The sequence below is a fragment of the Diadema setosum genome, chromosome 8 (genome assembly GCF_964275005.1).
Source record: "Diadema setosum chromosome 8, eeDiaSeto1, whole genome shotgun sequence".
NCBI lineage: Eukaryota > Metazoa > Echinodermata > Echinoidea > Diadematoida > Diadematidae > Diadema > Diadema setosum.
Genome location: NC_092692.1, coordinates 18,499,369 through 18,525,199, shown reverse-complemented (window position 1 = coordinate 18,525,199; position 25,831 = coordinate 18,499,369). Strand labels below are relative to the sequence as shown.

General features: G+C 38.6%; 1 protein-coding gene across 1 annotated transcript; it reads right to left on the bottom strand.

Annotated features, from left to right (window-relative positions):
* Window positions 1–11,837: 11,837 nt before the first annotated feature.
* On the bottom strand, window positions 11,838–25,593 carry LOC140232048 (uncharacterized). Its single transcript, XM_072312199.1, has 3 exons — window positions 25,089–25,593; window positions 13,744–15,562; window positions 11,838–12,085 (listed from the first exon to the last, which is right to left on the bottom strand). Exons 1-3 carry the CDS (start codon window positions 25,591–25,593, stop codon window positions 11,980–11,982), a joined length of 2,430 nt encoding a protein of 809 aa, XP_072168300.1. The 3' UTR covers window positions 11,838–11,979.
* Between the last annotated feature and the right edge of the window lie 238 nt (window positions 25,594–25,831).

Genomic DNA, 25,831 nt, shown 5'->3' with positions numbered 1-25,831 from the left:
GCATGTGTGCAGCTATCTGTAGAACAACCTTTCCCTTGCCTATCATAGTTGCCAAGTCTCTTTTATTGTACAAGAGGCTATCTCCTTGCAAGATTGGGGGAAAAAAAAAATCTTCATGTCCTGGCAAGAGCAGTTAAAAAGACATCCGTAATATACACATTATTTTTGTCAGTTGAGATGAAAAAAAAAAAACCAAACATCAAAATAAACACAAACAAACACAATACAGTTGAACCTCTCGTATCCGGACAAGTCGGAACCGGGGCTCATCCGGATAAGGGATTTGGCCGGATACCGGAGACTCAATGCTTTATACATGTACATACCGTATAATAGAGCTCTATGGTACATACACATACACATGTACTGATGTAGCCCATTGTAGTACCACATGTAGTAATGTGTATACTGCGACCTTTTCATTGTTACACTCAGTAACAGACCCCAAAATAGAGGTTCGTGTTTGCAAGCGGAAATCATTTTCTTTTATAAATTCTTGGGATGATTTACCTAAATAATTATTAAGAAATGTATCAAGTACATGTAATTCATGTGTGTGTCCTCCCGTAATTATTAAAAAAAGATTAAAAAAATCAAGGCGAGATTGCGTCCGGATAATAGAGAGATCCGGATAAAGGGAGGCCGGATAATAGAGGTTCAACTGTATATATTCCTGGTAACTCTTTTGGCACCAACCTATAAAAATGATGTTGGAACGTTGGCAGCCCTGCTTTGGCTCGATTGATGAGAAGAAAAGCTTTTTTCAATTCATTGACAAATTGCCCTACATTGACTTTAGTAGGTTCGAATTCTGCCCAAGTATGTATGCCCATTATTATTATCATTATTATTATTATTTTTATCATGGGTGCTGCTTTAAACACTGATTAATTTGGTGCTTGTTTACGTCAATGTAGGGCAATTTGTCAATCAGTTGTGATAACGGCTACTCGACATCAGAATTTCATTAATTTGAAGATTAGCTTTGTGTAGCTGTGGCCTGTCAGAAATCTTGATATCTGCGATGTAGGAATCTTTTTATATGGATTATAGTCTGTCCAAACCTGATTAAAGACAGACTAAGAAAGATTTGTAACATTGCCCTCATACTTGTGAACCATTTAGTGCTTACTAAGATTGCTTTTGAAAGCATCATACAGTATATGTCTAGGTTCATCGCAGCAAAGTATCATGAATTGATGTCTCGCCATATATTTTCCCTGTGAAGTGTAAATAAAACATTGGTATATTTATGCATTCCATGTTTTTTGAGTCGTTCATATTGATTCTTGTAATATGATTATCCAGTAATCATATCAATTGCATTATATGATTGATTTTATGATCAGCCTCGAGATTGCTCGAGGTATTGATTGTGATATAACATGGTTGTACTTATACATGTATATCACATGAGGGCTGTATTGATCAACTTTCTACTGTGTTATCTCCTCTTACTTTCTCTCCCTTTCTCTCCCCCTCTCTCCCTCTCTTTCCTCTCTCTCTCTCTCTTTCTCTGCTTTCCTGCATCTATGGAATATTTGGGGTTTTTTTTGCTCAGAAGGCGAAAGGATCGCTAATCAGATTGGGTAGAGGTAATTTGAAATGGACATGAAACAACAATAGTGTGGATCCCTGCATACAAACTTCATTTGCCATCCTCCTCCCCCCCCCCCCCCCACCCCATACAATAATGAATCGTGTCTCTAAACGAAGACATGGAGAGGAAGCAGCCTGCTTACATATCTCCTTGACAAACCAGAAGAGATTCATCTTCAAAACTGCACCTATCTGCATGTCCTTCAGTAAAGCCAATTTACAGGCATGGAGACGGTTGCCATGGCAACCCCCCCCCTTTTTTTTTTTGCTAACATCAAGGACACTCTGTGCAAAGATTGCAGAAAATGGAAGGATCTTTCTTCCTTCCAACAGCTGATCACTAAACATCCCTTTTACGTTTGCACATTGATTTTGTTTCCCCTTCTATTGTGATTATTCCGTTGTTGTTGCTGTTGATGATGAAGCATGGAAAACGCAAGATCAATAGAATGCTTTCAGACACTTTAACATTACTAAATGCATGTGTGGGTAGCAAGTGGTCATGTGTGAGAATGGAGCGCAAGCAGGCATGATAAGGTGGCGAAACAAAGTTGTACAGAATTTTGGTCCTTTGAAGTTAGCAGAAAGGCCTCAGCAGCAAAACTATAGTATTAATTATAGCAATAGTAGTGCTTACCAATTTTATGTGTATGTATGTGTGTTTGTATGTGTTTGTAAGTATGTATGTTTAAATCAAATCGCTGAACGATGGAATTTTTTCTGGATAAACCTATGATCTCCCAGGATCCCCAGATCAGTCTCATGGATTTGTGTATTTGTAGCAGCCACAAACTCACCTATTGAAGAACTACAGTTGAATATTGTAAACTACATTTGGTTTTTAAACTACAGGTTTTGCCTCAGAACTGTATTGAAGAATGATGTTAAATGGTGATGGATGACTTGAGTGTCCGAATTGGTTTACTTTAGGTAATTTACATGCACCTACAAGTGAACTCCCATTATAACAAATATGATTACTGAATAACGAAACTCCTATTTCCAATGAAGTACAAATTCAGGTCCTAAAATCATTGTCGGAATATCTTTATATACTTTACTGTTCTGTTAATGTAATAAAATTTTGGTTTAAGGAAATACAACTACCATTTCCAAGAGCTTTGTCAAAATGGGACTACCGTTACTGAAGACTTTGCCAGAATGGGAGTTGCTTGTAACTATATGTCAAATATAGATACTCGATAATATATAGTGTATCTGTTACATCTGTCAATTACGTGAATTTCATCTCCTCTGCTCATGTTACTGAGATGCTGTTGAGTTCCCTTTCAGCAAAGGCTCTAGATATGTAATACCACACTCTACCATGATGCCCCCCCCCCCCCCCCATCTTGCTCTCCGCCCCCATCTTCTTTTTCTCCCACCACTACACTCCTCTCATCTCTTCCTCCCCTGCTTCCCACAAACATTTCCCTTCTCTCGTGGTTTGATTTGGTTCGGTGTGTCACGTCGTCGTCTCCTCGCCTCAATCTCGCGCTCGGAAACGCGATACATGAGCAAAGCCGCTGTGCCCACACGCTGCTCTCGGCACACAATAGGAGCAAGACTCCAGGTGGAGGCCTGCCAGACGAGGGAGTGAAGTCTTTCGCCCTTCCCTCCCTCCCTCCCTTCCTCCTCTGTTTGCCTGATTTCTCCAGTGATCCGTGCAGTGTTAGACCACAGAGAAGAATCACGTTTAATCAAAACGCTCTCGGCTCCACCCCCTCCCTCCGCTGTGTTTTGTCCTTTGCGAGTGCAAGAACCTCCACAAATGTGATGGCTAAGTGGTAGCCTCGGGCAAGCCACTTTCAGGTCAGCAGGAGTCTCTTGCTCACAGGGACAAATACCACTCAACAGGGATAAGAGCTATGAACATCTGGACAGGAGGCTAATCAAGGACAGGATCGTACAGCTTTTAAAGTCCAGTGCACTCTACTCTAACATATTGCATGAATGTACTGAACATGAGTGATCAGCATGGACCATGTAACGTGATAAGGGTAGAAGTCCTTTGTGGCAAGCTACTCCATGCCCCAGGATATTTCAGTTGAACCTCTCATGTGGCATTAGAAAAGCATATGTCAACATTTAGCTCACATTTCTCATATGAGGAGAGAATGGGGGGGGGGGGGGTGGGGTGGAGAAAGGGGAGAGAGCTAGGAGAGAGAGAGAGAGATAGCCAGAAGACTGGCAGAAAGAACAGAATTTTTACAATTTCACTTCTATTCCACAATATGCTATGTCACAACAAAGGAGTTCAAGGTTCCTGTTTCACAAGTGAGGTGTGAAATTTGTCGTACACCAGTAAGTTGTGGCTGTAACAAGAATCTTTCATCTTGGAGGCTTCTCCTTAATCAAGTAAGGTAAACGTGGTTCTTTTTTTTCTTTTTTTATAAATGGCCAATACACTGCCATATATGATAACAACGCCACTACAAAAACTTGCCTTGACTTGAACTGAACACACTTTGGGGTTAATTTTTAGCTGGATTTGCAGATGGGCTTTGACAGTGGGAAACTGAAATAACTAATTGTGCTGAAATTGCATGTGAATTTCCTGAAAGACAAAGTATAGGTTTTTGCAAATCAAAGTAAAGTTTGGGGAGGGAAGACAGCCAGAACAAATGGTACACACACACATGTAAATAAATACAATCTTTGACAAGTACACACACTAAACATTGGATTCTTTGAGTGCAGTGCACATGTACAGTAGGGCCCTACACAGTGACAAATCCGGGGTGGGGGGGGGGGGACGGGGGGGGGGGGGGGGGGGGGGACTTTACAAAGCTCCTGGATCCGCCCCTGCTACAATTGCGTATTTATTGCCCTGCGTATTTGTCAACGTGCATGTTAGCAGGGCAAGAAAAAAAAAAAAAAAAAACCCTTCAATGGAACTACATTGTAGAAATGAAACTAAATTAAAATGAAACTGAATTGCAGGTCATTGCAGGTCAAAGATGTCTCAATGCCATCTAGAGCAAAACTAGTGTTGTGTTAACATGGTACTGCCAAAAAAAAAAAAAAAACTGAATTAAAAAAAAAACCAAAATTTTGCACAGGATACTGTGTTATGCAGATCAATAGTGATTCTTCCTGTCTCCGGACTCCCTGATACCATGAAGAAATTTTTTGCATGAATAATGGTTTCCACACTCAGCCAGGTAAGATAAATTTTAGGTGCTTTTAATTCTGCAGAATCTTTATATACATATATATATATATATATATATATATATATATATATATATATCAAGCAAACAAAAAAATATGTGTGCTTATATTTTCATACTAGTTTTGTGTCAAACGAAATGCGCAAAAAATTCATCATGAAAATGTTGCCTTATAAATACAGTATGGTCTTCTGCCTTAAAATACACGTGCCAGCGTTTCTTACCATTCAAACAGTCCACTGAGAACCACAACACAGTTCCATATGGTTTTTATGCTTTAATTTCAGCAACTTTGTATGTTTAAAAACATTTACAAGGCATTTATATACACAACTACATTCATTACATGTGGTTATAAATACACATTATTTACATTCAAACGATACCACTGTCTTTGCGCATCCTTCAAACACAACTGAGTTTTCTTGTTCTTTTTTTTTGTTAACATTTTATATACACAATGAATTAGATGCCAATATTCTATGACACTGACAAACACATTGGAGGATCACAACTTGCTGTATGGCGAGCACTGCCGGGGGAAACTATCAACTTCTGTTGCAGTGGCAACTAGTGGCTCTTGGTTTTCCATTGCAGGTTATGATCCCTTCTCTCAAGAAGTCACATCTAAAAAAAAAAACGGGGGTATAAAAAAGGTCTTTAACAGCATTTAAGAAATAAACACCAAATAATCTAGTACATTTCTTGGGATTTAAGAAAAAGTCACATTAAAAAGTGCATACTGCAAAATGCAAACTTGTTTCCATTCAGTAGATGCATGTGTTATGTAATGGGTAGTATCTAGCAAAACGGGAGTCATGACAGAAGATATGAACTGTGATTTTCTCTGCATGTCGGTCAATCACACACACACAAAAACACACACACAAACACACACAAACACATATTTCTTGTGCATCCTCTTGTGTTAAAATGCGTAGATTTACATCTCCCTCCTCCTTCCCTACCATTCCCCATTCCATGACCTAGAACAGGGTTCAACACAAACATTTTTCTCTATAGGGGCCTGTTCAGGCCACTAAAATCTTTGAATTTAAAGGGATGGTACAGTATTGGTGGAGATGAGAATTGGGCTTTTAACTTTTAGCGAGATACCAAGAAAACACATGAAATTGTACAGAGCATACCATTTTTAGTGGAATTCAAAGTTTATTTGATGAAAATCGGGCTTGGAGTGACTGAAACATATGAAAACAAAGTAAAACAAAGCGATCGTAATAAAATATGGGTCCCACACTTTATTAGAATCGCTATGATTTGGATATCTCGGCCATTTCAAAACCAATTTTCATTAAATGAATGTTGAATTCCTCATGGCATTACATGCTCTTTCATATTTTATAAGTGGTTTCTCAATATCTCACCCAAAAAATGTTAGAAACCTGAAATAAGGTCTCAACCAAAACTATACGATCCCTTTAAGATTTTGGTGGCTCAAAATAAAAGGAAAACATAACAATCCATTTTGCATCTTAGTTGCCTGATCGCAACACCAAGGACCATCAAAAGATTCTGTAGGAAATTTAGTGACCCAACATCAACTTTCAGTGGCTGCTGGCAATCATTAATGTTGAGCCCTGCCTACAGACAAGGGGCCTGTTTCATTATGATTGAGCATAAGTTGCAATCAATTGCAAATTACATTTCATGAACTTATTACAACTGATTGCAAGTAACACTCAAGTTACACTTGATTTTTCTTGAAATCAAGCGTAAGTGTCTTTATGAAACAGGACTTGTTCTCAATATTGAACTTTCACTCTATTCAACAAGTTACGCGCAATAAATCAAGCATTAGATCAATTGCAACTCTTCATGAAACAGGCCCCAAGGTGTCATATTGAATGCACCACCTCTGATTACTTTAAGGCTTTGGGGATGTTGATCCTTCACATTTCTCATCAGGCTTGCAAAGACAAATTCTGCTAAAACACCAACATCAGCAGGGCTTTGAATTTACAAAAGTTATCTCAACAAGTGGTAGGCTCCTAAAGAAGACAAAAATGAGCAAGCAGTCAGTGTAAAACCAGTGAGATGTTTGGCCCTGTTGGTACACTGTGTTAATAATGGAATAAGTGGGCTGTGACTCCTAATTTTGAACCATTTCATTTCTTTCAATAGATGGAAAATTTTAAGTTAATTTTAAGTTAATTAAATTGGGTGATTATCCTGTCTGTTTGTTGCTGTAAATTCATCTAGAAAATACAGGACAAAAACAAACCAACACAGTATCATTGGTGACTGGAGAAATAGGTTATGACGCACTGCACCAACAACTGCCAAAGAAACATGCGATCTCATTGCTAGAAAACAAACAAGCAATAAAAGCTTTTCAAAACCTTTACACATATTGAGTCGAGAAAGGGGGATGAGAAACACAAAATTCTAGTTACAAAAGGGGAAGAAAAGACCTGAACATGGAGCCAAGTACCCCTAGGAGAGCATTCAAGTGTCCATCTCCAAGAAACCTGTTCAAATATTGAATTTGCTGTTCATGCATTCAATTAGAGCCAGACATGAACAGTGATGGTGCTGTGCACAGCTTGGAGTTGGTGCAAGGAGGACATCAAGCCATAAAATCTGGGTCGTTAGGTATGGGGGACGTGTACACCCATGCTGTAAATTTGACAGCGGTTGCTACAGACATCCCTGGGGTAAACAGCGTGGTTGACTGCGTATTCTGCTGGAAACTGTTGCTGACATGGTACACTTCTTGTGCATCACATTTTGCAATAATGCCATTGATGCCCGACATCTGATACACACATACACCTCCTAAAAAATTTTCTCCGTTCCTAATCCAGTAGAAAACATATCATGGGTATGCACATATGCAGAGTGTCTTTTAGCCCTTTCTGTGCCAGTGTCTTTGGACATTGTGTACAACACTATGGGTTAAACTGGTAAAAGAAAACAAAGCGAGAAAAAAAAAAATCAACTTCTCCCCATCCGAAGTGTACAAAAAAAAAAACCACAAAAACACAAAAACACAAAAAAAAACCCACAAAAGCCAAGCCAGACATTTATAACATCAAATCATGAAGGTAACTACCCTTTTCCAGAGTTCATATGGACAGAATGCAGTATGTAAGCAGTTGGCTACATATGACTAAAAGACTGAATTCAAGTGAGGGAACACTTTATAGCACTAGATTCATGCATATCAAAACAAATCACAAATGACAGAAATTGGCCATTACTGATCTATGCGTGACTGGATAATACCATATTCAGTTACATGAAACAGATATTATGTAAGTGTATACATAACTCAAGTTTCGACTGGCAAACAAAAAGGTATTGTGGTGTAAAATTTGGAACATAGTGTCAGTTACGTACAGGAAGGCTCTGCCTTCTTGTACTGACGTTGTACTGAAGTTACTGTCATTTGTAATTCAATATCATGAGGATGGTGATGCGATCTGAATTGATGATTGTCTCTTTGGAAAGAGGACCTCTTAAGTTACTGTATTCAATGGATCAAATGTATCTTCATTATCCCGGCAACCATGAGAGGATTCTATTTTAACGGGCCGTTAACGATCGCCCTGTCACTTTACAAGCATGCTAACCTGGAAACATTAAACTGCACATTACTTGAATATGAGACCATTCTGAAGCAAATAATTTTCACACAACAATAGATATATAATGTACTCTTAAATGAATCCCACAAGGATTGGAACAATCATCCCCCAACATTCCCACTGATTCCCAATTATCAGTTACTAGCCATCCCCTTTAAATTCTTCTGCTATAAAAGTGTAAACCATGATTTCATTCCAGGCTGAATAACTTCAAATAATGGATCAGTCAGATACAGCAGGATTTAAGACTGGGGCATGACTGCATCTATTTGAAAAACCCTCCTAGAAATTTCAAGATTTAAAAGAAAACTACTTTCATTCAATTTTGATTAAATTTGCACTGTTGCGCTAGTAAAGTTTTGCTCTTTCTTTTCAAACAAACTTTTAACTGGTTTGATATTCCCCTTTCTCAGTACAAGTGTATGTGAGGATCAGTAAACACAGTGACTGTTTTGGAGACTTTTTTTTTTTTTGTCTTACGTAAAGATACAAGAGAAAGGGACTTCAAAATCCTACTGAATCTCTTTTTGGTTTCCTAAAGCTATCAACATCTGGATTATTGTTCACATATTTCTTGTGTCTTCTCTTTTGATCAACTGTGATCATGGTTGCCACACTCTTGCCATGAAGGAACATTTGAAGAAAAATGAACAATACCCGAAGAAACATAAATTCTTAGCAACACTCTGCCCTTGCAGGCTTTCTGAGTCATCAATACAGGGGACAAAGACTAATCTTAGTGTAAAAATGAACAATCAGTGCTGAAGTCTCACCAACACAGCTACAATTTCTCTGCCTCGCCAAATTCTAGTTACTGATGAAAATGGCATAGATCTGTCAAAAGAGGGCGCACTCACTTCTTCACATCAAGCGTTCATTTAATGGCATACCTGAAATTCTATGGACACTCCAAAGTGTAACAGGATGTGACTAATCTTGCCTTTTTGAAAATCACCTTGAGTTAGCTAACTCGGGGCTATTAAAGGTACAGCTAAGTTTCATAGCAGCTGTGTCTGTGCAGTTGACACAGTACTCATAACACCTACACATGATTCATGGAGATCTATGTAATGAAGGAACAGACTTGGAAAAGTATGTTTCTATTAACTGCAGAACTTGGTATCACCACACTGTGAGGAAAACCTGATGAGGAGCCTGTGGATAGGCTCACATGCAGAGTTATCATTACCAGTGTTTCTAGCCATTTTAATTTTGGTAGGGCGTATCGCAATTTGCTCCCAAACATTCTAATACTTAGCTGCATAGAAAAAGAAAACAAAAAATCTGCCTATCTTAACATTCTGATCTAATATAATAATGCATTCATACCAACTGCATTCGTACAACATCTGCTCTAGTTTGCTTTTCATTTGTCATTTGATAAAGGAGTTAGATGGAGCAGGTTGCTGAATGAAGGGTTTGCAAGGCATCTATGATACAGAATTCATTTTTCTTTTCTTAAACACATCATTACCCTTTCTAACATTCTATAAGCTATTCAATTTCCAAAGCATGCAGTACCCTCGTGGTTGATACGTTTGCCGGCTGCTGGCAAACATATCAATAGAAGGTTTATCAACAATTCAAGTCCATCTACATTTAGCCTGAGCTACATTTTCTCATTATTTCATTGGATGCTTTAGTCCATGCAAGAACTTGAATTTATCCTTTTGCCCATGCATTTGCACATTTGTGTGTGTGCTTCTATATTCATTTGTGGAGAGCAGGGCTTGAAAATCTTAATTTCTTTTTGTGGTTCGTATTATTATGCCTGAATAATCCTACTCTGCAATTCAATACCCAGTTAATTTTTGTAATTGGATGCAAAACTAGGTTAACTTTATTGCTATCTTTAGTGGTAGAGACCGACACTGCAGGAAATCTCCTGGTGCAAAGGGATTTCTTGTTAGTGAGGAAAACCTACTCACGTGTACACACGCCCTATCATTGTAGTCCCAACAGGGAATGGAATTTGCTGGAGTAATGATGACTAGCTAATCCCTATTCACTAACACAGACGATCTGTGCACAGATTGGCAAGTGGTTTACCTTTGATATATCCCAGTGCACGAAGCTGTAACCTGGGCCCCATTTTATCAAAAGATAAAAATTGATTTTAAAGGGTGTGTACAGTTCTGGTCGAGGTGAGGATTTAGCTTTTAACGTTTTGCGAGATATTCAGAAACCACTCTATGAGATGTCAAAGAGCATGCAGTTCTAAGGGGTATCAAAAGTTTATTCAATGAAAATCGGTTTTGAAATGGCTGAGATATCCAAAAACAAGGTGAAACAAAGAGATCCTAATAAAGTTGTGGCATGTCGCCTTTAATTATTAGCACTTTTTTGATATCTCAGCCATTTGAAAACCAATTTTCATCAAATAAAGGTTGAATCCTTCTTAAAATTAATTGCTCTTTCATATTTCATAAGATGCTTTTCATTATCTCACTTAGGAATGTTCAAAACATGAATCTCCACCTCAACCAGTACTGTACAGTCCCTTTAAATTCCCTTGCCACACAGGCTACCATAGACTTACAGTTGAAATCAACTATATAATCAATTTCAACTCTTCATAAAACAGGGCCCAGGCACGCTATTTCATTACCACATGCCCCACACTTTGCAGTACTGATACACAAACCTACTGAAGTGTAACACCACACCAATCTCAAACTAACAGAGAATAGGGAGCTTTGATGCGTAAACTTGCTGAAGTGTAACACTACTAAAATCCCACAATACAAAGAGAACAGGATGTAAAAGGATTACATAATATCTATTTGGTTGGTTTTGGGAAACTAATCAGTACTTGTGCCATAGGCCAAAGGAGTACAGCCACAGACCCATGAAAAGGTAAAGGACAGCTCTGAAGCAGGAATTACATCTGCCCACCCAGCAGCTAAACTACCGGTATATGGGTTATTATGTTTTGCTCAGTCATATTATATTCAAAACTCTCAAAAAATGCAGGTCATTTCTCAATTCAACATTGATATGGGAATCTCCTCAGTGAAAACTCATCTACTGTGTAAGCCGTTATTTTTGTGAGGGTTTAATTTTCACAAATTTCACAAATCACTGTTGGATCATGAAGTTGACATGCAAAAATGTTGCCATGCGCCAAGGTGATAGCACTTACAATAGAAATGGTGTCAATTCACGAAAAAATCTCGCAAAAATTTCTGCAATTTCCTCATTTGTGAAAATATCTCTATGCGAAAAAATGACAGCTTATACAGAATTATTGTTTTGTAATTCTACAGGACATTTTGAATGAACACATTCTTCCAAATGCAGGGCTATCCCACACACTGGTTTGCAAGACATCATACGCCACCGTATCTTCTTGCCTTGGAATAAGGGTAGGTCAATACATGTCCTTCTCTCTTTGCATGACTAATTGCAGAGAAGCAGTTCATCACTGACCATGCCTCTCCAGCGGCAGAGGGCATCGGCATAACAAGCACAAGAGCCGACTAGACTTGAATCAGTCAGCCCATCTCACACTTGATGTGACTGTCCCGTCCTCCTTTCGACCTACTTTATAAGATGGATGAATGTTTCATTCCATTCTGGGCTGAAGGCTAGTCTCGCTGTCATCGCGTCTCATCATGCTTCCTCCTCTTCCAGGCCGGATGGTGATCGCCATCCTCGGCATTATCGCTTTCGGAGCTGCTTTCAATCAGGGGGCGCCTTCTGCTTCTGTGGAAAGAGGCGGAGAGCAACTATGAGGAATGAGGTCTTCAGAAATAATAGCCACAGGAAATATGTTGCCAACGCAAACCAAAGACAGCTCTCAATAGAATCATTTATGATCTAAAGCCTGCTTTCTTTTAAAGTTGCTGATGATGAAGTACATCACTCCGGATGCGTTCGAGCGCTCTCCCAAGGCAAACTGTACCATACCGTACCCGCGCCAGAGGAGCGCTCGAACGCTCCTCAAATGTACCATACCGTACCGTACCGAGTCAAAAGTGGACCACTTCCTGATGTGCTCCAAAAGCGTACCAAACATGTACCAAAAGTTTGCTGTAAAGAATGCGCGTATCATGCGCATATGTCACAATGCAGAGACATAATTTTCTTTGTTCGGGACAGCTGTAAGTAGTCCAAGCACCAGGTGAATAACATTCTTGCTACAAAAATGTGTGACCTTCTCTAACAATAACTCATGAGGTACGCTTTCTCAACAAAGCGCTCGAACGCTCCATATCTGGCACAGTTCGGTATGGTACGCTTTGGTTCAGTTCACTTTGGTTCACTTTGGTTCGCTGTAGAGCGCTCGAACGCACCCTTAGTATTGAACGAGACAAGAGTACACCTCAACACCCACAAAACAGTAATGATAGTCAGCAGATGTGACTATTACTCACTGCTGAATGTAGGGGTGGCTATAAGGATATTTCGAAACTGCTCTGACACTCGTCAGTTTTCAGGAAAAAACAGAAACAATGTAAATCAAAATAGGTTGCAAATGACGTGAGTTACATTAAACAAAAAAAGTCTAAAGTTTTAACAGTATGTACTTCCAGAAACTTACAAAAAACATATGTATCAATAAAAACACAATTATCAATTATATCCCCTTTCTGCTTTATAGTGCTTTAAAAACCGTGTACACACATTTCACCATTTAACAGTATTGGTTTGAGGTAAATTTTCACTGAAATACCTATCCCTCCATCTCTATTGTATGTGATGTTTTGCCAGACACACATGTGTAACTAACTTTACCCAACTCATTTTCATCATACCATGCACACAGTTTCATGAACGCTAAACTCCCTGGTTTGCATTTTTGTTTCTGTTTTCAGTGTTTGTTTGTTTGTTGTTGTTTTTCTTTGGGGGGGGGGGGTTCAGGAGTTACTGTTATTATTAGAAGTCAGCTTTTCAGTACTCTCAGTTCTTGAATCTCCAGTTCTGTCCTTTTTCTAGATATTTCTGGACACAAATGATTTCAATTGATAAACATCTCAGTAGAAATTGGGAAGGTCATTTCATACACATACTCTACTCATGATACACCCCACAACTGAAGAGAACTGATGTCAATGCCTCAGTTTCTGTTTCATGCTTTGCCAACCCCATGCGTACATGCAGGCATTAATTTCCAACTCAAATTTGATCAGCAATTTTAGGCGATAAATGATATTTCAAATGGTACCCTGTACATTTCCATGGAAGAAAAATGCTTCACAAAAGATAATTTGTGTAGCAGTACATGTAGTACAAAAAAAGCATAACAAATAGCAATGGGATACCAGGAAATAATTCACAGACATGAGTTTTGTCAAACAGTCTCTCTTTGAATGAGGGTCACTACCTGATGACAATGAGTCGATCTGACATGCAACACTTACACAGAAACAGTCTCGCTGTCCGAGGTGGGGTGACTTGGAGCTTGACCTGAGGTGGATTGGTCTGCTGACCGGACACTTGCTCTCTCCTCTTTCCTGTCCTCTCGGCTTGAACTGGACTTGCTGCTTGACCTCTTGCTGGAGCGGCGAGACGAATGGCTGGATTCCCGCCTGGAATAACTGCTCGGCTCGGCATCATGCTCATCATCCCCATCCCTGTCATCGAGGTCACTATAATATCTGTCCCGGTGTGTGTCGTCGGAGCTGATATACTCACTATGGTCCACTCCCAACTCCCACCCATCACTGGAATCACGGTCACCTGGGGTCCAGGTTTTGTCACTCTCACTAGAAGGGACATTGTGCAAAGAAGAGATGAACTTGTTATAGATGTCTGGGCTGCTGGCTCCATCCATGGAGTCATAAGGTGATAAGGCCTCTTCACTGATTGTGACATCAGAGGAATGATCTTGGGAGGTCCTCTCCCAAGGGGGATCACCACTGGAATCCGAATCACTCACCGGGATGCCGTACAAGAGTGACGATGAATGTGCACTTCCTTGGTGGTGAGCGCCCTCTGTGCTGCTATGACTGTCACTCACAGTAGTAGGCGCTGCTTGGCTAGCAGGCCTCAAGCTCCGCAAGTCATATGATCGACTCCTTTCATTGGCATTTGTGTCGGCATGATCCGAGGAGTGATCCCTCCTATCTCGCGAACCTCGAGACTTCCTACGCCTTTCCCTGGAACTCCTCCTCTCCCGGCTCCTTGGTCTTCTATGTCTCCTCTCACGAGATGACTCTCTCTCCCTGTTATTGTCGCTATTGCGTTCCTGTGAGCGCTGCGCGGAGCTACGATTCCTGCGACCTCTACGACCACTGTCTTCATTGATGGTGGCTGCATCAGAGTCATGATCTGACAGGTATGCACTGACAGTTTCTCTAGGGGAACTACGACCACTGCTTCCATACTCCACATGAAGGCTGCACAGGGAAGAGTGCTCTAGTCCATGGGGAGATATTCTGCCACTACCTGCAGCCTCCATCCTGCTGCTTCCTTGCTCTCCTGCAGGAACAGTCACCGGGAACGCATCATCCACGTCGGAATGTTGCCTCTCGATGCTGCCATGCTCGGCTTGTGTGCTGCTGTGCGGTGAAGCTTCAGACCCAACATGTATCACTTCATCGTAGTCTACCTCCTCTCCCCCGCCCATGGCACGAGAGCCTCTGCTGCCCCCTACATCATCCCGCAAGCCTGGGCTGGTTGGACTCACCTCGTAGACCTGGACGGGGTCAATGTCATCCTGGTCATTGTCGTCACCATCTGACTGACCATCACTGCTGTCTAGCAAGGAATCATTAAGATCACCATCTGAGTCATCATTATTGGAATCCGCATCCGTGTTTAAATAAAACGCACTGTCGGAGTCCCTGTCGTCATCTTGTCCCCTCTCGTCACTGTGGTCCTGAGGGGTGTAGGAGTCATACCCATCTTCAGGTGCCTGTGACTCCTGGTAGACCGGGGTGCTATCATAGTGGTCATCCTCATTCCCAGAGTAATAGAATGAATTGCTTCCATCGTCATCATCATCATTGTTTTCCTCATAGTCCTGGATGTCCGTGTATTCCATGTCTCTGCTCTGGGTGTCACTCTCGTCAAAGCCTGCCATGGAGGAGTAAGAGTCCCGGGCCGATCCCCAGCCAGAATTATAGTCCTGCTGGCAGTTCTCCTCCATGGCTTTGATGCGGTCTTCAAGCACTTGGATTTTGGCGTTGAACTTATTTTCCAGATCACGCAGGCGCTGCTGATACTGCTCTTCCATGGCTGAGAGGACGGAGAAAGGATGAGAAAACAAGAATGGGTGAGAAGAAAATCTGCATCAAATCAAAGATCAAAAGATAAAACAAAATCAAATTTGATACTAGACTCGGAATTTGTCAAGACTGACAAATTAGGTGATCCGATCTCTTCGAAAATCAATGATTTGAGTCCTGATCCAAATATTCATGACCATACAGGTTTCATCTGTGTGGACGGGACATTGGCCGTGTGATGTTTGGATTCTCATTTAGAAAAGGGAGTGAGACCTGCCATCTTTGGTACCGAATTCCGTATACACTAACGGAAATACAGAATGAAGTATATTTGACCTTTGACCTCACTTTGGACACCCAAAATGGCGTCTAAGCAAAAAGTGATTATTTTATGAAATGATTCTTGTAACATGGTCTTTGCGTGCGCAAAATATGGGAAAGATAGGACATGTATTCAACAAGATACAGGATGAAACATTTATGACCTTTGACCCTAATTTACATACCCAAGATGGTGTCCAATCAAGTAGTTGTTATTTTATGAAATAATGTACGTGACATGTACTAAACATGTGCAAAATATGGGATTGATAGCCATTGTTGTTGTTCATCTATTGCACAGAAAGTATTAGAAAGAAAGAAAAATAAAGAAAAAAATTATGTTATTTTATAGAAATTTGAAGGAGAAGCATAAAAAATCAGAAAAAGATAAAGTAAGGAAAGGAAGATTAAGATTAACGAAAGAAAAAGAAGAAAAAAGTGTTTTAAAAAAAATTAAAAAATATTGGCAGGGGTGAGCCTCGAACCAGGGACCTTAGGATTACGAGTCGGATGCGCTACGCAATGACCTATTTCATTCTCCATAAGCCCTGTGTATTAAGCAAAACGACGCTGCATCGAAGCCTCGTGCCATTTTCAACCAAGTTTTTCGACGTGATGCCGACATCGTATGAAAAAATGGAGGGCACACTTCTGATAGCCCAAAGTCTCAGCTACAACATACTAAAATCTGGGAGAAATTCACCGAAGCATAGGTGAGCAAGTGCTCGAAAAAGAGAGTCATGTCAATTTTCACTGCCAGAAAAACTGCTCTCCCATAGAGATAACACGTAAACTGGTCAAATTTGACAATATTACTTTCAATCCATTTTTACGAGGTGATGCCGTCATCCAATCAAAATGTTGTAATTATTTTAATGAAAGATCATTTAATAAGCTACAACATACTGAAATCTGGGTGTAAATTGGCAAAGGATAAGTGAGATACACTTGAGTGAACTTGAAATTTGATAACGTCATTTTGAAAATTTACTTTTTTTACTTTATTAAGAAATTTGATATCTTTTAATCATTTTGCCAGCATCGCCAACCCATGAAATAACATGTCCAACTCATCAGCTTTCAGAATATGTAAAGAAAATGGGGGGTCACCGTCCATCCTGACGAGTAAAATCGGATTTAAAATTGGCGTTTTTTTGGCATCGTTGCACTGTATATCGCCATTGACGCGCGCGCGGAATTTCAACTTTGACGGGCCCGTATGACGTCATTTAGAGTCGGATTGACTTGAAACTTGATAGAAATATTCCTTGACATTTTAGGCATCCGATAAGTGTAAAAAAACGGGAAATTTCCATTGCATATGAGCTGTGTGTGCGAATATGTGCGCGCGCGTACGCGTCCGTCCAATTTTTTCAATTTTTCAAAAAATGCTCCAAATGGTCTGAAACGTGTGCAAAAAAAATTTGAGCTCGATTTGAGCATACAAATATTTCAACGCGCGCGTACGCGCACGTTTTAAGAGAAAATATGAATTTTGAGAATATGATTAAATTGCGCATAACTTGAAATGTATGTGACGTAAATTTCATTGCAAAATTCTATTCCATTAATGAGATATGAATGAAAATGTGTTTTTATATAATGACGTCATAGTGACATCACGGTCGATTGATCACTATGATTTTACTTGATCTGTCGTCTTTGGGACATGATACATATATGGTATAAGTTTGACATTGATAGGCAATGTACTTTCTGAGCTAACCGCTGCACAAATTTTGGTTAGAAATAAAGGAAAATAAAAAGAACAAAGAATCAGTACAGATACAGAAGGTGATCCGAGAGGATACTCGGATCACCTAAAGAATCAGTACAGATACAGAAGGTGATCCGAGAGGATACTCGGATCACCTAATGAAGCTAAGCTTTGATTACTTAAGCCGAGTTTTTCGACGTGCTTTTGACGTCGTATGAAAAAACGGAGGACACATTACGATAGCGCAAAGTCTCAGCTACAACATATTAAAATCTGGGAGAAATTCATCGAAGGGTGAGTGAGCTAGTGCTCGATAAAGACAATCATGTCAATTTTCACATCTAGAAAAATTCCCTCCCATAGAGATAACACGTCATAATGACGATAAAGAAAGAAGTACATATGACCTTTGACCCCATTTTGCAAAGACAAGATGTCATCTGAGCAAAAAGTGGTTATTTTGTGATATGATCCTTGTCACATGGTCTTTACGTGTGCAAAATATGGGAAAGATAGGACATGTATTCACCAAGATACAGGATGAAACATTTATGACCTTTGACCCTACTTTACATAACCAAGATGGCATCTGATCAAGTAGTTGTTATTTTATGAAATAATGAACGTGACATGAACTAAGCATGTACAAAATATGGTGTTGATAGGGTATGTTTTTCTTGAGTTATTGCAAAGAAAGTTGCAGAAAGAAAGAAATATTTCAATACAACGAATATAAGCTTTAATTTCAACCACGTTTATTGACGTGATCCCGACATCGTATGAAAAAACAAAATGCACATTTACGATAGCCCAAAGTCTCAGCTACAACATATTAAAATCTGGGAGAAATTCACCGAAGCATAAGTGAGCTAGTGCTCGAAAAAGACAGTCATGGTCAATTTTCATTTCCAGAAAAACTGCACTCCCATAGAGATAACACGTAAACTGGTCAAATTCGACAAGGTTACTTTCAATTCATTTTTATGAGGTCATGCTGTCATTCAATCAAAATTGTGTTATTACATAACTGATAGAGTATTAAATAAGCTACAGCATACTGAAATCTGGGTGAAAATTGACTAAGGATAAGTGAGATACGCTCGAGTAAACTTGAAATTTGATGACGTCATTTTGAAAATTTACTTGTTTTGATTTATTAAGAAATTTGATATCTTTTCATCATTTTTCCAGCATTGCCAACCCATGAAATGACATGTACAACTCATCAGCTTTCAGAATATGTAAAGAAAATGGGGGGTCACCGTCCATCCTGACGAGTAAAATCGGATTTAAAATTGGCAGTTTTTTGGCATTGTTGCACTGTATATCGCCATTGACGCGCGCGCGGAATTTCAACTTTGACGGACCCGTATGACGTCATTTTGAGTGGGATTGACTTGAAACTTGGTAGAAATATTCCTTGACATTTCAGACATCCGATCAAAGTGAAAAAACGGGAAATTTTCATTGCATATGAGCTGTGCGTGCGTATATGTGCGCGCGCGTACGCGTCCGTCCGATTTTTTCAATTTTTCAAAAAATGCTCCAAATGGTCTGAAACGTGTGCAAAAAAATTTTGAGCTCGATTTGAGCATACAAATATTTCAACGCGCGCGTACGCGCACGTTTGAAGTATATAGATGAATTTTGAAAACATGAGTAGAATCACGTTGACTTGAACTATATGTGACGTAAATTTCATTGAAAAATTCCATTCCATAATTGAGATATAATTGAGAATGTGTTTTCATATAATGACGTCATAGTGACGTCACGGTCGACTGATCACTTTGATTTTAGTTCGATTGTCGTCTTTGGGACACGATACATATATGGCCTTTTTTACGATCAGTGGTGTAACTTTTGTACTCAGAGGGTCAAAATTTCAAACAAAATATTTTTTCATTATTCTGTTTGATTCCTGTTGGAAAGTATTCAAATTTTTGAAAAAATAACATTTCAGACCTTAAAGCTGAAGAGTTATTGGTGTAATTTAAGGAAAACCCTGGCACCTGAAGTAAATTTAAGCAAAATTTTGTTTTCATGAATTGCACCATAATGACAAAACTCTGTAGTCAAACTTCACCATGCAAAGTTTATATGGTTAACAACAATATATAGTTTGTGAATCAAAACTATTTGGGGGTTGAATATAAAGTGAATTAAAAAAAAATACACGAGATTTACAAATTTTTGGTAAAAATACCAATTGACATGCAATTTTTAAGATTTTAACTATTTATTGGAGGGCAAGCCAGGTCAAACTCTATACTATAACAAGTCTTTAAGAAGGGCTACCTTCCTATGTAGGTTAAATGAAATTCCAATCATTTCTTTAAATCTTGGATTTTTCACACATGGATGTTTCGGAGGTGACAGTTAACATAATAGAATGTTTCGGAGGTGACATTAATATTAACACTCAGTTTTTTTGAGAATAAGTGACAATAACACAAAACTTCTTCTTTTTATCAATGTTTTTGATAATTATAACTCGAGAATAAGAAATTAACTCCTGTTTCAAGCAGATAAACCACACAGAACAAGTGTTTTTTTACACTTCATTAATTAGCATGGGCACCGGTAGTTTGCCTTCCATTTGGACGAAGGTTGTAAGCTAAATATTGTAATCTGAACAAACATGGCATTCCATTTTCTACCTTAAATTGAGATGAGGGTGTGAGATCATTTTAGTAATGTTTCTTTGCTCTCAGAACATTTTATTCCACAACACCAGGGAAGAATCACTTCGTTTCGGAGGTGACATTCAATGTTAACATTGTGTTCAAGTATTCATATAGTATGTCCCCCCCCCCCCAAAAAAAAAAAAAAATACAATTAGACTTTTGCATTGATAGCACCCAATATGATTAAATCAGCTAAAATCTACTTTGGGGTCTTAAATTATAACATCTTAGCTCTATTTTGCAGAAAGCCCCAGTCAATTTGGTTAAGTGGTCTCAAAGAAATGTGGATTGTTATAAAGGATGTCAAGAGTCTGATTCTTCCAAGTTTAGCACTTGGATGCTCTTGGAACTGCATATTAATGTGTAAACACAATATACAGAACTTGGAGGGAAGGGATTCCTGACATGCTCTACAAAAATCCTCATTTGTCTTTGACCTCTGAAGCAAATTGAATGGGGTTTTCTGTATTAAAGGTGTGGGCAATGAGTTATAGTTTCAATCCCTCAAATTGTATTTTAGATTGATTCACTATCTTTAAAGTTATCGTTGCGGAGGGTACCATTGTAATTTTTTGGTGGGGACATAGGTTATGAATGCCAAATGCAAAAATTCTTATTTGACTTGTATTATGTTTTTGTTTGCACATAGTATTATAAATAGATTAATTCAAGGATGTTCATGAATTCTTCATCATTCTTGATAGCCACCATACAAATGTTATAATACTGGTGAAAGGTGTTTGGTTCATCTGGGATAAATTTTCTATATACCAGATTCATTTAAACTGTTGACATTACTAAAATATATTTTATGTATCTCTCTGAATTGCTTGAAAATTAACAGCAAATCATATATATTAGTCACTTTTGAGAGTAAAAAGTATAAGATAAGAAAAAAATCATTTTATTGTTTTGGAGGTGACACAACACAGAGACAACCCAACTTCTCAGGTGTTAGCTAATACAATTGTGAACATTCATGTCTTTCCTCATGGCTTTAATTTTCAAATATAAGCTCTTTCTTTCAGTTCTTACTTGTTATTTTGTTAAGTTATTCTCTTTCATGATAGTGGATACCAGCTCATATTTTGTTTTAGATTGTAATTCATACTAATCTTTAGCAAATTTTACAGTTTGGTTAAGACAACAGTTTGTGTTTCCCAGCTGAAGAGAGCAGCATAATGCGTTTGTGTGAACTTATGTAGAATTTTTTTTTTAGTTCAGTAATTTTACCCATCAACTTCACAGAAGGTCCCGAACACAAACTGGTCTCAAATAACCTTATAAGGGACCGAAAAAGGACAAGTTCACCTCAATAGACACGAGAGTTGAGTAAATACAGCAATATTAGTAAAACACATCAGTGAGAGTTTGAGGAAAATAAGGCAATCCGTTCCAGAGTTATGAATTTTTGAAGTTTCTGTTTAGTCAAAGCTGAATGAGAAGACTTCTATAGCTTGTGATGTCACACGTGTACAAGGATATAGAGAAAGTATCAAGAAAATTCAACATATTTTCACTTTTCTTGCATAACAAAAGAACACTTGACTTCTCTCTTTTGGAAGGCAGGGTGAATAATATTGCCCTAACATACATCAGTAGCAAGTTGAAGAAATGTGCACTTTTTTCAAAAAGTAAAGTTTTGTGAAATTCACTTATATTTTCTTTTTATCGTTGTATGCATGTGACATCATACATTGTCGTAGTCGTCTCATCCAGCAGTGATTGCATCAATATTTGAAAAAGACCATAACTTTTGAATGGATTGTCCAATTTCCCAAACTTTCAATGATGTGTTCTACTAATGTTGTTGCATTCACTCAATCCACATGTATATGAAGGTGGACTTGTCCTTTAAGAAACCATTTTCTTTTCCTTGAAATTCCAGTACTTAAAGCCAAATTCTAAGATAAAACATAATAACAAAACAAGGTAAACACGTCATCAAAATTATATTGAGATAGATGTTCTACAAATCTTGTTTTTGGATCTTTCCCTTTCCAGTCCTGGGGACTTGTTCCTCTGTTCACTTTAGTTGTCAGATAACTTCAATAATATTTAAAAATACAATGTCATAAACAGTTGGTTCAACTTGGAAAATGTAATAATTATTGTCATATTAAAACAAAATCACATAATTTTGTTTATGTTTACCACGTTGTACATGGAAAAACAACAACTAAGAATTCAAGAACAAGTTGTGCACCAGCTATAGGCATGTGGCCTTTTTGTGGAGTTTGATTATTTTATGATTTTTTTAAGATTGTGGACTAGGGCATGCATGAACTGCCACATGTATCACTTTGGTATCAAGGGAATTCTGGTGAGCTAGGTTTACATACAAAAGTCACTTCTACTGTGATGATTTTGTAGATATTAAATGTATTTGAAAATGTTAATAGATAGTGAAAAGGAACTGAAGTCTTGCCTTTCACTATCACATAACAATATGGTGTTAACAAACAATGTCACCTCCGAAACACAAGAAAAAGCAACCTACATGGAAAGCTGTGATTGGTAAATCTTCACAACTAAATTGCTTAAATTGGAAATCAAGTTTCTAAGATGAAAGCATCTATATGTTTACTTAACTAAAGCAGGAGAATTGATCTTGATTACAATATTATATATACAACAGATGGGTGTATTTTGTGCATTCTCTTTGTTAAAAAAGTGAAAAAATGTAAATTTGCACTAAAACGTACAGTACAGTAATAAAAATAAGAGTGAGAGTGTGTTAGTTGATTTCTCCACTTTGAGACTTATGTTACTAAAATAAATGAAACCATTGGTGTACATGATATGGTTTCTCTTCCATAGAAATGAGCAAAAACTCTTGTTAACAGTGTTTTGTCACCTCCGAAACAGTAATTCTTAGTTTTTATCAGATCTTTTATTAATCTCTAGAAAATTCTCACTTCCTGTTGCCATATTACTATTTTCATCCAAAAGAGATTCCTGTCAATTGGACAGAATCAAACAAAATTGCTTTGTCTTCGAGAAATTATCAAATATAATATGCTTGTTGTTTCGGAGGTGACGATTGTTTCGGAGGTGACAAGTGTTAACGGAAAATTGTAAATTGCTCCGAAATGAAAACAACAGGCTATATTTCTACTACCTTCCTTCTGAGATAATGTGAGGGGATATGTTACATTTTGTAAATGTAATGTATAACTGATGTCAAGAATAAAAAAATCAAATACATAAATCTGTTGTCTCGGAGGTGACAGAAAAGTTAACGGAAAAGTTGCATAAATTTATAAACACTCACCAAAAAATGATAAGCTATTCGAATCAAATAATCTTTGGATCGAAGTTAAGTCAGACTGATTACTATTCTGTTTTGATGGAAATTAGCAAAGTTGAATTTTATAATTGTGAGCAAGAGCTAACTCAAAAGAGGGGTTAACTGTTAACGGAAAATGTCACCTCCGAAACATAAAGTTTGGACAATTTCAGTCTTTAAAGAAGACAAAGCAGAACCTGGTAAACATAATAGTTCTTAAGTTTGGATACCTGTCTATCACCACAACAACAAAAATAATGAAAAGGAATAAACAATTTAATATGCTAGGTCTGACAAAAAAACCATGTCAGAGTGCATACACCAAAAGTGTTGGATTTCAAGCATGTAAATGCATGCCATATCTGAAAGAAAAAGAGAGGAAAGTTCATTAAGGTACCCAAGGTAGACACTGTGGGTGGTAAGTTTATGAGAAAAAATAATGCATATCTGTCTGTGTATAAGAAAGTTATACACCAATTAGTGCCAAAACCGTGTTTTACACCACTGATTGTAAAAATGGCCATATGGTATAAGTTTGACATTCATAGGCAATGCACTCTCTGAGCTAATCTCTACACAACTTTTGTAGAGAAATAAAGAAGAAGAAGAAAAACAAAGAATCAGTACAGATACAGAAGGTGATCCGAGAGGATACTCGGATCACCTAATGACTACCAGCTTTTCATGTTCCCTGGCAACATGAATTTTCAACATGACTGCTAGTTACTTCTTAACGATGTGAAGCCCAGCTTCAGAATGACTACTGAAGAAGATACAGGCAATGATGCATCTGGCAGTTTTCAAAAACAAATGAACAGTAAAGACGTAGAAGCATTGTATCACTTGACATCACATTTGCCATCACGAAAGTGGCTGATTATTGTATAATGAACTATATCCAGGGTTAGGTTTAACTTAAAATGCCATAATGCATTGTCATACTACACATTCGCAGAAAAAGACATATTTTGGACTTTAATTTCATTTGAAATGTGGCTTTAGACTTTGGCCTTTACCATTGACCTCTGATTTTATCTGTCCTTAGACACAGTAAAGCTAATGAACTGCTCTGACATACGCATAAAAAATATGATTGAATGCCATTGAATCTCATAATAAAGTTACCAAAAAAAAAAAAAAAAAATGAGGGAATGGGGGGAGATTAGAAATTGACATTGACCCATTAGCAGTTAGAGACTCTGTGGAATGGGAACACCATGGAGTGGAGAGGCTGGCCCAGCTCAGATATAATCCCCGTAATGAATTGTGTACAACTTCATCACTGATCTATGTATTAGGAAACACACAGCCAATAAATCTTGATTGGAGTCAACCGCTACCAATGAGCATCTGCTTCGATGTGCACATTCACTGACCTGTGGTTTTGGGACTACCACGGTGGGCAGTGAATGAATTGGGCCACTCTTGAATCCCCACACTACCAGGTCTTGAACATGCATACCATACACTGAAACATAATAAAGAGGATTGTTGTGTGATAGTGGTAGAAATCACTTTTTACCTGCCATGCTATGCTTCAGTTCCTCTAGGCAGTTGTGTTTCTTAGACTGCTCCATAGGGATGGGCAGGCCGCAGCCCTTCTTGCACATGATCAGCCTGAACTTGCAGTTCTGCTCGTGCGCCAGCATGTTCATGCGCAGCACCGTCTCACCGCAGCCAGTGTTCAGGCACTTGATGGGGGCGTAGTCGCAGTTCTGCTGGTGCTTGTCGTACATCTCAAGCTTGATGCCATTGAGACAGCCATGCTCACGATTCTCGCACTTGATGAGGAGCCGGTTGATCATGTTGCGCACAATGGGCAGCACGGGCTTCAACTTGGAGACGCGCAGCCGCTTGCGACAGTTCGGGCAGTTGTTGCGATTGGTCAGCCAGGTCTCGATGCACACCTTGCAGAAGACATGGCGGCAGGGGCTCTCCAGGGGATTGTCCAAGACACACTGGCAAATGCAGCACACAAGGTCCTCGTCAGGAGGAGTCTCAAAGCGGTCCACATCATACTTTGCCATGCTGTCAACTGTCGGTATCACATGAAGGTCTTCAACATTGAGGGATCTACAACAAAAATTAAGCAATAAACGACAATGATTTAAATAATTAGAGTGTGTAAAACTTCAAGAAATCTTACGTTCATTCTTATGTCTGTTCCACATAGCCACTGTCTGACAACAATCGGGGGTCTGTTCCAAACTTCCATTTTAATTCAAATGTCCGACCCTATATCTAGGTATTTTGAAGAGGTCTTTA